The sequence below is a fragment of the Lissotriton helveticus genome, chromosome 5_1 (assembly GCF_964261635.1).
Source record: "Lissotriton helveticus chromosome 5_1, aLisHel1.1, whole genome shotgun sequence".
Classification (NCBI taxonomy): domain Eukaryota; kingdom Metazoa; phylum Chordata; class Amphibia; order Caudata; family Salamandridae; genus Lissotriton; species Lissotriton helveticus.
In genome coordinates, this window is record NC_136065.1 from 272,229,367 (window position 1) to 272,244,685 (window position 15,319).

Consider the following 15,319-nt stretch of genomic DNA (forward strand, 5'->3'; position numbering starts at 1 on the left):
CAATTTTGTCCGGTGCACTTATACATTGTTCGTTAACTGTAGTGCCTTTCCTTTGCTGGCCCGGAGCTGGGGTATCTAAGTTTGGTTTCTCTAAGATGGCCGCCCCCTGTGGCAGTGTTGGTTTCGCTTTCGTTTATGATTGCGGTTCGTGCACTGTTCTGTTCATAACCTCATTAAAAAGTTGTGTGACGGTGCTGTGGGGGCTATTTATTGTATTAGTCGCGCTGCGCTAACCTTGAGGCTTGGTCTGCTATTCGGCGCGGTCTGCGTTGCCTTTGCTTGCCCTCCGTTGTAGCGCTACTCCCGCAATCTTCTGATTCCGTTCTGCTCTGCTCACACGATCGCTACTTTCTTGTTTTTGGGCGATGGGTCCCATGCGAGTCTCCGTTTTTCTTGCAGTGATGTGCCTGGCCGGTTCCGATATTTGGTTCTCTGCTTGGATGTTGGTATTTCGGTAGATTTGCACTGAATATTCTTTTTCTGGTCCCAGGGTGCAGAGGAGCTCTGGACTTACTCGTCTCCTCTCATTGCCGTCCAAGCCACGCCCCCCCAAAAAACAAATTCCTGTAGGGAATTTGGCGGTGTAAAAGTTCAGATGATCTCCCCACAAAAAAAGGTGAAGGCATTACAGTTTTTAGAAACTGTGGTAATCGATATTCCTTACATATATGCTCTTGTTGAATTATAAACAAGAAAAGAGGAAAAGCAAAAATCACTGCTGTCACCCTAAATTGAAAAAACCTATAATCTTAATTGCACTGTCTTTCAAAAAAAGAAACTCTGAAGTTCTTTCAAATGGCCCCATTCTCTACTAGCCTACTGACATTGACTCCACTGTGAGGGTTACACCCTTTTTATTCTGACAGGCCTGTGCTTAATTTGAGTTGGTGTTTTCAGGTAGGGCTCACAACACTCCTTTTTGGGAACTGGAAAGTCTTTTTCATCATCAGATTTTGACCCAGAGGAAGAGAGAGAAAAACACAAAAGGGGAAAGGAAGAAGAGAAAGACAGAAAACTGTGACAGAAGGAGAAAGTAGGTGTTGTGTTGTGTGCTTATGTGCACAAGGGACTCTAGTGGTCCTCAGCGTACTCCTTACAAGCATTACATAATCAATTGGGAGGTATCTGGGTTTTTATGGGTGTGATCAATAAAGTTCATGAAGTAGTACGCTCAGTTAACAGTTGCACTCAGTTGAATAAAGACGTGCATACCAGAGCACTCTGTGTGGTGTGGTCCTTTGCATGCTCCTGGGCTGGGGAAGGCACTTAAACTGCCAACGAAGATGGGATGAGCTCGTTGAGAGACTTGGCATGCTCATAAGGCACTGCAAATTCGGTTAGTTCAATGACAAAGAAGTCATGTGTCTGTGAGCCATTAATGGTTGCTTGTCTGATTCATTCAGAAGACACATGCTACGAGAAACTCTCAGTTTGGGGAAGTGCTCATGACTGCCAGAGCAGAGGAACGTTGAGATCGACAAGCTGCTGATATGAAGGTTGGAGTAGCTCAGAGTGAATCAGCATGAACGTGAAAAGTATGCAAAACACGAGACAGAGGCCCATAAAAGATGTTTCAGAAGGAAAAGAAGTTGTGTTTCTGCTGTGGATTCTCCTTTCCACATGAAAGCAAATGTCCTGCCATCGGACAGAAGTGCAAAGGCTGTGTGAAAGAAAACCATTTCATAACAGTCTGCCAAGCTAAAGAGAAACTGAGGGCATCATGATGAGAAGAGAAACTGGATGCCAGAAAGCTCCAGAAACTCTTTAGCCACTTCCACAAGGCCATGTGGCAACAGCAACTGAGTCAAGTGGAAACAAAGTGAAGTTGAAAATCGTCAAAGACATCGTCCCAAGATTCTTCACTGTCATCATAGAGTGACAATGATGAAGACGGATGTGCGATGATGATGTCTCTCACCGAATTATATGCACTTGTAGGACTGGCTGCTTGCAGCGAGGAACACACATCTAAAAAGAATTGCCATGTGAAGTAACCAAGTTCATGTGGACATTGACCTAAAATTACTCTCAAAGTGTATGGGAGTTCTATAACATTTGTTATAGACAGTAGTGCGTCAATAAACATTATGTCAGCAGAAAAATACAACAAACTATCCCTGACACCACCTCTTACACTGTCAAATACAAAGGTGTACACAAGGGCATCTTCTACACCACAGCGGAGTCAAAGATCATATGTTGCAACTGTGCTAAATAAGAAAGCGACAGTACAGCATCAATTCCTGTCCGGCAAGGTACTCAGTCGAGTGCATGCTTACTTAGTTTCAGCACTGCTGCTGCATTGGGACTGATCTCTATTAACTACAACTTAAATGTACACTCTGAAATAGTGAGTCTTTTCCCCTCATTGTTTCATGGACTTGGAAAGCTTAAGACAATGAAGGGGCAGCTTCACATCGATTAAGACATTCGCCCGGTTGCCCAGTGACTTTGTTGCATTGCTTTCCACTTAAAGGAAGCTGTTGACAAGGAACTGGAAGCACTGTTAAAGCATGACATTATCGAATGCTCGACTGGTCATACACTTTGGGTTGCCCCCATTCTAGTGGTGCCAAAAAAGGACAGTGGAGGTTCAGTGCGCATCTGGGTTGATATGCTAGCAAACCAATTTAGAGAGGGAGACTTCCAGGACCACACATCGTGGACATGATCACACAACTGGATAGTGCCAAAGTCTTTTCTCATCTTGATTTGAACAAAGGCTACCATTAATTGAGCTGAAAGAGAACTGTAGTTACATAACTACTTTTTTGACTCATGTTGGTTTGTTCAGATATGAAAGAGTCAGTTGTGGTGTGCCGTCAGCTGCAGAAATCTTTCAGGATGCCATTTGTCGAGTGATTCAACCTGTCACACATACTCCTACAGTGGTGATATCCTGGTGTTTGGGGCTACCCTAAAGGATCATGACAAAGCTCTCACACAAGTGTGCCGTCTGCTTGCTGATGCAGGTCTCACTATGAACGCAGAGAAGTATGAGTTCCACAAAAGCAGCAAAAATGTGTTGGCCATATCTTTTCTGAGAAAGGAATGACTCCTGATTCTGAAAAAGTACAAGCATTGTCATCTACTTGTCCCTCAGAACATGTGTCCATCCTGCTATCCTTTTTAGGCATGGGCATTTACTCTTCCAGATACATTTGTGATTTTGCCACCATGAATGTTCCGTTGAAATGGATTTCTAAGTGTGAGCAAAGCTTCAAGAAAATGTATTTTGATCCTAAACTACACACTGAGACTGTAGTAGATGCAAGTATGGTGGGGTTGGGTGCAATGCTTGCCCTACACAATGGACAGCCAGATGCACAGAGACAAATTGTGGGCTATACTAGCAGGAGTCCATCTCAGACTGAACTGCTTACTCTCAACCCGAAAAGGATAGCTTAGCATTAGTATGGGCTATGAACATTTCCACATGTTTCTATATGGAAAACATTTCACACTTAACATGGACCACTGGGTGTTGCTCATCATTTTTGTGACTCCACAGGCCGAGATGCCACCTCACCTTGATAGGTGGGGGTTGCAACTTCAGGAGTATGACTACACTATTGTGCATAAGTCGGGGAAGGATCAAAACCCCACAGACTACTTTGCAGGAGTGCAGTTACAATGTCATAATACAACATCTAAGGCAGCAGAAGTGTATGCTAACTTCACAGTAAAGTCTAGCACACCTACAGCTTTATCTATTGAACTAATCACTACTGCCACCAATGCTGATCCAAACATCCTCACGTGCATGTGCAGTATTGTAACTCAGTCTTGGGGAAAGCATACTCGACCTCTCACCAATAATGTTCAATATCAAAAGTTAAAAAATGTTTGGGAAGACCTTTCCATCACGCAAGATGGTGTCGTACTAAGAGGGGCGAGAATAGTCATACCTGAGAGCCTGAGGCAACAAGTAATTGAACTAGCATGCAAAGGACACTGGGGTATTTCTGCCACCAAGAGAGCCCTCAGGTATCAAGTGTGGTTTCTGCAACTTGATGAATGAGTTGAATGGGAAATTAAAGCATGTCACCTATTTAACTGCTCTGTTTAACTGCCTTACAACCAAGATGACCCAGCATCCGCTAAATATGTCTGACCTCACTAAACAGGCATGGGGGAGCCATGCAGTTGACTTGTTTGGGCCCCTCCTCATGATGGTTATCAATGAGTACTCACATTTTCCCCTAGTGGAAGATTTATCGTCAACCACCCATGACTTAGATATTTTTTCTGCGTGGGGTGTTCCTTCCGTTCTTAAATCTGACATTGGCCCACCCTTCAATAGCACAGAGTTTAAGGACTTTCTTGGTCATTTGAACATTAAGCATCTGAAAGGTTTGCTTCTTTGGCCGCAGGCAAATGACATGGTCGAACAATTTATGGGTACCTTACAGAGAATGATTCATTGTGCTGAGCTAGAAGACATTGATCTCAAGTCATCCCTGTTGCCAGCCCTCTGTGCTTACCGATCTACTCCCCATTCTACAGCCAGAGAAAGTCCTGGCACCTTGTTGTTCGGAAGAGCCCTTGGAACTAAGCTTCTACAATGGACCACTAGCCGATCAATCGACCCAGATGAGATTCTTGTCACTGGCACCTACAACAAGAGAAGGACGATGGTGTATGCAGATTAGCGCCAATGTGTTCAGTACATGGTTTTAAAAAAAGGAGACTGAGTCCTTGACAAGCAAATTCGAACCCATAAAACTGATACTCCATTTGACGCTGAGCCACTGGAAATTCTGGCCAGCAAACGACACATGGTGACCACTCAGCTACCTGGAAAGACCATACCCAGAGACTTGTTGCACTTTAAGCATCTGCCTCGATGTTCGACGTCTCCAAACCTCACGAGTGAAGCAGTTCCACCTGAGGGCTCAAGTCAATCATCTGAGATTCCTCCCGGTAGCAGAGAGAGATGAGACAGCGACTCTCCAGCAATTGACCGTGTAATCTCCCCCAACACGATCGGATTTCACCGTGTGGCTCCAGATCAGGCAGAGATCCTTCCTCCTGACCACCATACTGTCCACCCCCACCCCTCCTGTCTTGAAAAAGACCCGACGCGACCACCAATTGGGGCGCAACAGGGTCGAAACGTCGACGCTTACCTATGGTCCAGAAACTCCAGGATCCTTGAAATAAATGCTAAGATTCCTTGGATGTAAAATAGATTCTGGCCAACTACACCCCTGTACATAATTGTATATATGTATCTTTCATTTTCACTGTAGTTGCTTCATGCACCAAGCACTTGTCACCAATTGTCAAATAATTTTCACTATTGTTTGACGGTCTTCTTAAAAGTATCTTATGTCATCATTGAATGAATCAATTCAAATGTAAAATGATTGAATTCTAATATAAATTCGTTCCAACTCACCCATTGGTTTTATGAAGTTGATTACTAGATTGCTTGAGTACTCATTGCCTCATTGCATATTTGTTTCAGAGAGTTCTAAAACTTTTGTTTTGTTTTGCATTAATTAGCCTCGCCAAAGTGATTTGACACACCCAACAGAACCACTTTTGTATTTAACCAATCATCTGAGATGCCAGATAAGGGCGCACCCTTCCTATCTCATACAACTCGAGCTGTAAGACGGAGATCTAATGTATATATGTTGTCTTTACTTTTATTTAACAAAGGGGAGATGTTGTGTCATGTGCGGTTGTATGACGCGATATCGCGGACACAGATATCGCGCGCATTTACATCGTGGCTTTTAAATCGCAACGGCGATGACATTGGCAATTTAAACATCGCGCGTTGTTTTGCCGCTAATGCGGCCTTTTAATTGGATCGCGTGTTACATCGCCGACATTACATTGCGCGACATAACAACGCAATGTTTGTGCCCTACAAGCCAACTTCTATAGCTCTAGTTATTTAACACTCACAATTAGCAAAGAAGTTAAAAACTGGTTAAAACAGAGCAGAGTCAATAATATGCAGTTAGTCACTTCAAGACATACATCTGTCAATTCAGTACATCATACAAGTGCTCAGTCATTACATCTTTTCCAATCACTATAAAATCAGGAAGTGTAAGGTAAACTTTCGCTTAAATAATGCACGGTTCTGCCTAGGAGGGTCCCTGGGTAACATTCAGTCCGAAGCATAACGTGCAATGTGTTTTAAAGTCATCTCAAAGTTTGGAGAGATTATTGAATTAAAAGAGTACAAAAGAGAGGAAATTTGACAAGTAGCCCCGTATCACCGTTAATGCAAGGACACCTTTAGTAACCTTTGACCCGCAGGGCTGGGATCACTGGAGGGCCGGTCCGAACAGAGGTGCAAGTTATACAGTGACAGGCCTCTATGCTGTATCAGAGCACGGTATAGAGTGTACAGGGCCCACCCTACCGGGGGGGGGGGGGATACTGTATTAACCAGATAAAAGAGTGTTCTGACAACTTCATCAGGCCACAGAAGCCAGGGGGATTGCTGTCCAAATCGAGAAATGCATTTTTCCAATGACAAAGAGAATCCTACCCCTGGCTGGCACTGATCGTCACCAACATTACAGAGCACTAGGCAGTTTCATTAACCTTAAAAAGCAAGCCGGGTTCAAAAAGTGCATTTTACCATATAGAGGGCCCCGTTAGGTTTGTCTCGCCCTCAGCCAGGCAAACTTTAGAAGAAAAAAAAAACAGTTCCTACACAAATGAATGCCTTGCACTAAAGCAGTTTAGTTGGTCTTGGGGAAACGACGGATGGCCAGCAAATGTATAAAACACTTTTACAGCCGCAGGGCCAGACGCATCAGGTGCCCACTAGTCCTAGCCAAGATGTAACACTAAGACTACGAGCCGGAGAATAAAGTGCATAATGTAATCACATCAGGCTTAGCGAATGTGATGACAGCGACCTTCTGAATAAAGTGCAAATACAGTTGCAGGTCAATGAGACAAAGAAAGGCCAAACACTAAAGACATCTGCAAATTGGGAGGACAGGCTAATGTTTCAAACATAAAACAGAAACTTACGAGAATTGAAGAAACCTTTGACTTAGTATTAGCACCACCCGAAAAATATTAAGGCTTTAGGGGAAAGGGGAAAATACACTAAGGGTTAAATAAATAGTGGAAATGGTTTCAAAAACAGAACGTGTGTTTTTGTAGGTGGCTTATTTTTTTCATATGTCAAGGGTATTTCTCACAATGCATGTTGTATGGCCATGCGCGCACGCTCACACCCCATATGCCTGCTCCCCTCCCCCATCCCCATCTGCGAGGCTGAGCATTCATTCATCCATCCATCCATTCATCCATCCATCCATCCATTCATCCATTCATTCACCCCCCCACCCATCCATGCATCCATCCACCATACGGTCCGCCATCATCCATCCATCCATTCATCCATTCATCCGCCCATTCATCCATCCCCCTCCATGTGTCAGGTGTCCATGCATCCACCATACGGTCCGCCATCATCCATCCATTCATCCCCCCCACCCATCCATGCATCCATCCACCATATGGTCCACCATCATCCATCCATCCATTCATCCATCCATTCACCCCCCACCCATCCATGCATCCATCCACCATACGGTGCGCCATCATCCATCCATCCATTCATTCATCCATCCATCCATTCATCCGTCCATTCATCCATCCCCCTCCATGTGTCAGGTGTCCATGCATCCACCCACCATACGGTCCGCCATCCGTCCATCCATTCATCCATCCATCCCACCCATCCCACCCATCCATGCATCCATCCACCATACGGTCTGCCATCATCCATTCATCCATCCACCCACCCAGCACCCATCCATGCATCCATCCACCATCCATTCCCCGCCATGTGTCAGGTGTGTTTCTGTGCTCGTGTCAGGTGTGCTTCTATGCTCATTTCTCCTACAAAGCTGGGACTAGTACTTCAGCTCATTCCGTTTCAAGTCTTCGGGCAGCTGGTGTTGTTGCGACGTTTTCAAGTCCTGTGCTGCACTGGAGCAAGCTGTTGTTGCCACTTTTGCCACTTTTACATCGCAGGATCGTTGTAGTGGCATCATGCGGTGTTAATGTCATCGCGCCGTGCTCGCATGCGTAGTGAATGCATGCGATGCAAACAATCCTGCGATGTAAAAGTCGCGGTGCGATGGCACCGCGATGTGTTTTCATTGATGTCATTGGTGTTCCCCGTCATGTGCTTATGTGCACAAGGACTCTAGTGGTCCTCGGCGAACTCCTTACAAGCATTCCATAATCGATTGGGAAGTATCTGGGTGTATCTGGGTGTGATCAATAAAAATTATGTCTCAGTACATTCAGTTAACGGTTGCATGCAGTTGAGTAAAGATGGGCAAACCAGTGCTCCGTGTGTGGTGTGATCCTTTGCTTGCTCCACAACTGGGGAGGATGCTATGGATACAGACGCAGTTCTAATTGCAGGCACCCACCCGTACCTCAGTGTCATTTCAGGAGGCAGATGCCAAGATAAGCTCGATTGTCCCCTTTCAATTTTAAAATGCTGTAATGCTACACCTGCTCCAAGTTGCATTAGCAATGTGTTATATGGCGTAGATGTAACAACGTCCCGACATAAACATGAGGTTAAAATGTGGTGTTGTAATGTAACAAAGACCATCAGTGGTGGCCCTCTTATGGGAAGGATCATATCTATATAAAGGACACTACATTTAATGTTTGATGGTGCAAGTACTGGAAAGAGTGCAACATTGATTAACTTTCATGCAAACCTCCTACCTAAATAGTGCCCTCAAAACTAGAGCATGTAACTAAATGTAGTATGAGTTACACCCAAAATGGCAGTGGTCTCATTCCCACAGGCAGTGCTATCTCGGAAAGAAGTTAGTCCCAGGTGTTATCTAGGGTTAAGTTGCCCCAGGGCCTCTCAACACTCCATCAAAAACCTCCCTTTGGATGTGTCCACTTTTAAGGCAGAAGTGCATTGTCTGAGTGAACCTGAAGGCTGACCTTGTCGTGACATGATTAGTGCAGTCTTTGCTTCAATTTTCCCAACTCTCGTGCCATTGTTTGTTTTTATTGAAGGTCTTCTATGCATCTTCTCATCGTAATTCAGTCAAAACTTTCCATTATTTTTTCAGAGGGCAACAGACCCTACGAATTGGAATTAAAGACCTGCGCGTTGAACTTCCGGAAGCCTCTGACTTCAACAAACTCTCAGTCTGCAGAACAGTGAGTGGGGCCTGTTCTTCTTTTGTGAATGATAGAAGTACTATATCACCAGAAAGTAACCAAGCCAAGGGCTCATTTAGGGTTCACTGAAGCAGGAGCTCTGGTAAAACATTTGTGGAGCTCCTGTTCCACTGACCTCATCATGGTTCACCTGCAACATTTGGAGGTGTGGAGTTCTTCAGAGTTTCTGGGAGTAACCAGTGCCTCAATGCATAACATCGTTGCCCACTCAATTTATGGTGGGAGCAACCATCTCTCATTTTCCCTGTCTTGGCCCATTATGTGGAGCATGAAGGACCCGGTAAGGGAAAACAAACAAAGGCCATGCTGCACAGCTATAAACTTCCTGTGTGCCTGGCCACTGTTACTTTGCTTTTCAGAAACAAATTCCTGCTCCCGGGATTTGTTTCTGAAAAGCAGAATTGAATGCTAAGTGGACCAAAAACATGGCGCCTGCTATACATTCAGCCTACTGTACATCCTATGGAATGAATGGGAACTGCATGCGGAATTTGCGAGTACCAAATAGGTACTCAGAAATTGCACGTGCAATTTCAAGGGTGCCAAAAGGACACACTGATGCACCCCTGAAATTGCCATGTGACCACATGTTGCGCACACACATACCGCAAATTACCATCAACTTTAGATTGATGGTAATTTGCGATCACTAATTGCAAAATTGCAATTTAAAATTGCATCATGCATTGCATTTAGGGAATCGCAATTTGCGATTCCCTAAATGCATCGCAATTTAAGTACTCACAAAGTTTGCGACTACTTACATTGTGAATTTGCATTTGGGTTGATGCATCACAAATGAAAAAATACGGGTCGCAAAGGGGCAGATTCTCCGAATCTGCCCCTTTACGACCTGTATTTAGAATGATGCATGTGCTCCAAAACTTAGGAATTGATGATATGGAGTTGGACATTGGAAGATGAGTTGTCATATTCATGCATTGCTATATAGTAATATCTATTGGCAGATTTCAGGAGCAGTTTCATTTCTTTCAAATGAAAGTTCCATGGTTTTCCTAATATACAGAGGATGAGAGGGAACGACGTCACTAAGAATATTAGAGTATCCTTAAATGTAACTCCATCTTTATATATTTGTTGAACATTTTATTGAAAGTATCAGCTGAATGAAAAGAGAAAATTCTGATGTACTGATGATTGTATTTGTTTTATGGTTTTAGAATGCACCATGATGCTGTTCCCTTTGTTTTCAGAACAGAAAAAACAAAATCCCCAGTGGAGGACAGCCATATAACCTGCCCATGGCCATAATGCATCCTAACCACCCATACACCAGAAGTCTGCCAGAAAAGCTGCCGAGCAGTAGTATGAAGATAAAAGTAAAACAGAGGTATTGTACTCACATAAATACTATATAATCCTAGCTGTGGCCTGGGCCCCTGAAAAATCGAATGAGGCTCAATAGAAGAAGTGAACACCGCATGGTCAAGAAGCCTTGTGTACTGGCAAGTGGCACTGGGGCCTGTGAAGTCCCTTATTTTCATAGATTCCATCTGCCTCCTCCGTTTCATTGGTTTAATCATCACTGAATAAGTTCTTAATAAATCGTCCACCTCATGAACAGGGGCGGCTCCTCCGTCCACTTACATTACACCCAAAGCCACAGACATGAAAAATAAAATGATAATTCATTACCATTTTTTTTCGTCCTCCATCCTGAACAGAGCATCTGGACGGGGGAGTGGCCGCTGCTGAGTGACAGCAGCAGGGAGGAGGCTGGGCTGCCTTTTGGACTTATTTAAAGTGCGCATGTCTTTTTGGCCAGCAATCTTGAGATGGCAAGCCACACATGCACGCTTTAAACCTCTCAGCCCAGCTGTCTTAAGAGTGAGGCTGCTCCCTCCAATCAGGGTGCTGCTCGCATGCTGCATGTGAGCTGCATCAGTATCAGACAAGGGATTTTCCGGGTGGCCGGGCTGCTGTGGAAGAAAGAAGACTTCCACACCGGAGGATGTCGTATTCAGCTCCAGGTAAGTTTTTTTTTTTAGATTATTTTCACGCATGCGCCCTCCCCCATAGATGCCAGCCGCCACTGCTCATGAATGGGGTGGGCAAGTGGAAGAAATAGACAGGATCAGCAGAAGCCTCGCCAGCCCTTCCCACTTAATGAGATGCCGTAAGCCAGAAAAAGTGCTGAAAGGACTGAAGGGCCTGAATGCCCAGATACAGTGGACGGTGTAACAGTTGAGTTTACATGTCTCGCTTGCTTAGTCACATGCGTCTCAGGAATTGTTTTGGGCAACAATCATAAAATTGCTAGTTGCGAACATTTTTGGATTCATGTTCATTCATAAGATGGTTTACCTAGGATCACCTACCGAGATGACGAAGTTCAATCGGATCCAGAACTGAGCAGCAGGTCGGACCTTCAGCTTGCAATTTAACCACATTATCCCAGCTTTAGTCCTTCAATCACTCCACCATCAAACGATCTTCTTTCATCAAACCATTGGGCCAGAGTCACAGAACTAACTTAAGACAAAATCCTAAACTTACTACCCTTTTGGTATTCACAGAAGGCACTTACTCATTTTGGTATTCACAGAAGGCACTTACTCATTTCGGTATTCACAGAATGCCTTCTGTGAATACCGAAAGTCTTAAAATTCGAATTTTTCTCAACTTTAGTACTACTAAACTGAGAAAAATCCTCATTTTAAGACTTTCGTTATTCACAGAAGGCATTTGGGAGTCCTAAAGTTAGGAGTCCTAACTTTACTACTACTAAATTGAGAAAAATCCTAATTTTAAGACTTTCGGTATTCACAGCAGGCATTTAGGAGTCCTAAAGTTAGGAGTCCTAACTTTACCACTCCTAAACTGAGAAAAATCCTAACTTTAGGAGTCCTAAAGTTAGAACTCCTAACTTCTGCGAATACCGAAATGAGTAAGTGTCTTCTGTGAATACCAAAATGAGTAAGTGCCTTCTGTGAATACGAAAATTGTAGTAAGTTTAGGATTTTGTCTTAAAAGTCCACATTTGTAAAGCGCACAATCACCCGTAAGGGTCTCTAGGCGCTGGGGGCCGTCGGGAAGATTAAGCGAGCTATTGCCCAGAGTCACATGGTGCTGGGCTAACCTGCCGCCGGAGCCGGGGATCGAACCGTGGTCCCCAGATTCCAGCGTCAGTCGCTCTGGCCGCGGCGCCACACCTCTTCCTAGTTCCTTAAGTTAGTTCTGTGAATAGGGCCCATTGTGTCTATGCACAAAGCAGTACCGAGGCTCCCAAGCAAAAAAAGAAGTAAAAAGTGCCAGGATTCATAATATTGCTCTAGATGCCCCTGCAGTTTGCACTATAAACTGGACCTGTCATTGCTACTATTTGCCAGTTAAACGCTCCCTAGTAAGCATCACACTTCTACAAATGTGGACACTTTGGACAACTGCAGATCACCTAAGTGTATGTTTATTTGCTAAACAGATATTCTGTGCTCAGAAATAGATAGACAGGCAGCGCCACCATGTGGTAGGCTGTCATAAATAAGGGCAGGTGTCAAGATTAGGGGCCCGATGTAGGTAAATCTTTTTTACCACTTCTTAAATACCGATTCATACCGAATCGGTATTTAAGAAGTGGTAAAAAAGAGGAGGGGAGATGTAGGTATTTCTGATTCGGTAAATACCGAATTGTTAAGATTCGGTATTTACCGATTCTGTAAATACCGAATCGGTAATGCCCATTGATTCCTATGGGCATTAAAGCCCATAGGAATCAATGGGCATTACCAAATCGGTATTTACAGAATCGGTAAATACCGATTTTAGCAAGTGTGCAGGGGGTGTCACTTTGACACCCTCTAGCACCCCAAATACAGGCATGTGTGCCATGTGGCACACAGACATGCCCAAAGGGCATGTCTGTCTGTCACATGGCACAGGTGTGCATGCACAGATGTGCATGCACACCTGGATTCGGTATTTCAGCACCCAATTGGATTGGGTGGTAAAATACCGAATCTAAAAGGCCTGTAGCACTGGAAACAGTGCTACCTACATCAGGAATTTTCCGAATCGGAAAAATTACCGATTCGGTATTTTACAGAATCGGTAAATTTACCGAATCAGTAAATTTACCGATTCTGTAAAATATAGCCCCCTACATCTCAATGACCCATTTACCGGTCGGTAACGGCCGAATTCGGCCGTTACCGACCGGTAATGGCCACCTACATCGGGCCCTTAGAGTTTGGCAGAGAGGGTACTCCATACAAAGGCGATGGAGTACCTTCTATTAGTCTGCCTGCCCAATTTAGAGCTTACTGGATGCAGTATGCCTACTCCAGCTCTGTCGCTAACATAGTCTTCTGACGGCTCAACAGAGTGACCGTCCACCCAATTTAGAGTGAACAGTCAGATGCCTTTTTATTTTGCTATCCGTTACCTGGTGGTGGCGAACGACAGAACAAAAAATAAATGACCTCTACACCACGGGAGAAAACTCCTATGGTGTGGTGCAATTAGTTACCAGTGACGGATGCACACCAAACTTTTCAATGGCTTTGTATGAACCACTGTGACGGCGGTTCACACAGATCTATAAAGCTCACCGCCAGTCGGTAGTGAACTTTCAGTTTCGTGGGTGGAGGCTGGGTGGTGGACTTAAATTCCTCCCTCACCCTGATTGCCTTTACTTTCAGTCATATGGGAAATCGGATCCATGGTCGAGCCTTCTCCTAATTCGCTCCTAAAACATGGAACAACCTTTCACTACACATAAGAGCCTCCTTCTCACTTCCTGAATTCCACAAGAAGCTGAGGACCTGGCTTTTCAAGTATTCCCGCTGGGCCCTCGGTTTGGTTAGACTCACACCTGCTCTGCGCCAGTATATTCTCCCTGGTGAAAGTGTACTCTACAAATCTGCATAACATAGCTATACAAAAATTGTTTTTTAAATTGCTAAGCGTGTGGCTCAGAGCACGGGACTGGCTTTTTTACCGAGCTCCAGCATCTCTACAAGGCTGGCCTGAAATTAATCTGAGTAGAGTTGAGCTAACCCTCTGTGGTAACTACGACATTTAAACTAATCCAAGCTCCTAATCCACTTTATACTAATTACTTCAAGCATTAGGTAGGTTTAACTGTGAGCTGGTTAAAGTTGAGTATGGTGTGTCAGAGTCAATCATAGAACTAACCACTTGCTCTGAGGGTCTTCAATAAAAACCTAATACATTCTGGAAGTTTTAGACTGGTTTTCTTACTCAACCAATTATACTAACACACCTGAAATGATCATTCAAAACCAAAGCTCAGGATTGTAATAGGCAGTCTCTGGTGACATGGAGCATGTGGTGTCTGTGAGTACTAGGTTCCAGAAAGGGTGGAACTCATCGCCATGTCTGAGAGCTAAGATTGTTGCATTTCTGTGCTAGAGTTATGTAACTATCTCCTATATAAACCACTGCCTCTTTCAGGAAATATATGTTAGTGGCTTATATAGCTGTAGATACACATGCTCTTCATATTCCTACTATCTCGTTTGGGGTCTGATGGCCTCAGAGATGGCCTCGCGGCACTATTCCAGAGAAACCTTGATCAATATAGGGGAATGTTGCGCCGACAGGGGTAATCCTGCCTTCGCCGACTCGGCTCTTCCCTTGAGCGATTTCCTGGGTGGCAGCCTTCTCTCATGTGGACTCCTTAATGTGAGGTCTCTGCCTAAACACTGTGTGGAAATGCAATTGCTATTTGAGTCACATCAGCTTGATGTTCTTTTTATGACTGAAACTTGGACTCGCTCTGACTGCAAGATTGAACCTGGTTGGGCCTGTCGCCAGACTGTAAAATCCTTCATCTCCCTAGACCCATTGGAAGGGGGGTGGGGTGGGGATTATCTACAGGGCCCCCTGGCTAGTTGGGACCATTGAGATGGACTCAGTTGACGGTGTGGAGCTACTGGGCTTGGTGATAAAGAATGCCTCTGGCCTTATCGCCACTGGGATCATTTGCTATAGACCTCCTGGGACCTTTATGGCTCTACAACAACAATCCCTGCTAACAACCTTTACGAATATGGCAGCTTCCCACAATAAACTGTTAATCCTAGGGGATTTTAATCTCTGGCCCAACGGCCCCCTAGATGTAGGGCTC

General features: G+C 44.5%; 1 protein-coding gene across 4 annotated transcripts in view; it reads left to right on the forward strand.

Moving 5' to 3' along the window:
- C5_1H9orf43 (chromosome 5_1 C9orf43 homolog) overlaps positions 1-15,319 on the forward strand; it is a 217,362-nt gene that overhangs the window by 137,727 nt on the left and 64,316 nt on the right. For all 4 annotated transcript variants that reach the window (XM_078642191.1, XM_078642189.1, XM_078642192.1 and 1 more), the window contains exons 8-9: positions 9,099-9,189; positions 10,425-10,561. In XM_078642191.1, coding sequence (XP_078498317.1) covers positions 9,099-9,189; positions 10,425-10,561 — 228 coding nt within the window. The remainder of the gene's footprint in view (positions 1-9,098; positions 9,190-10,424; positions 10,562-15,319) is intronic.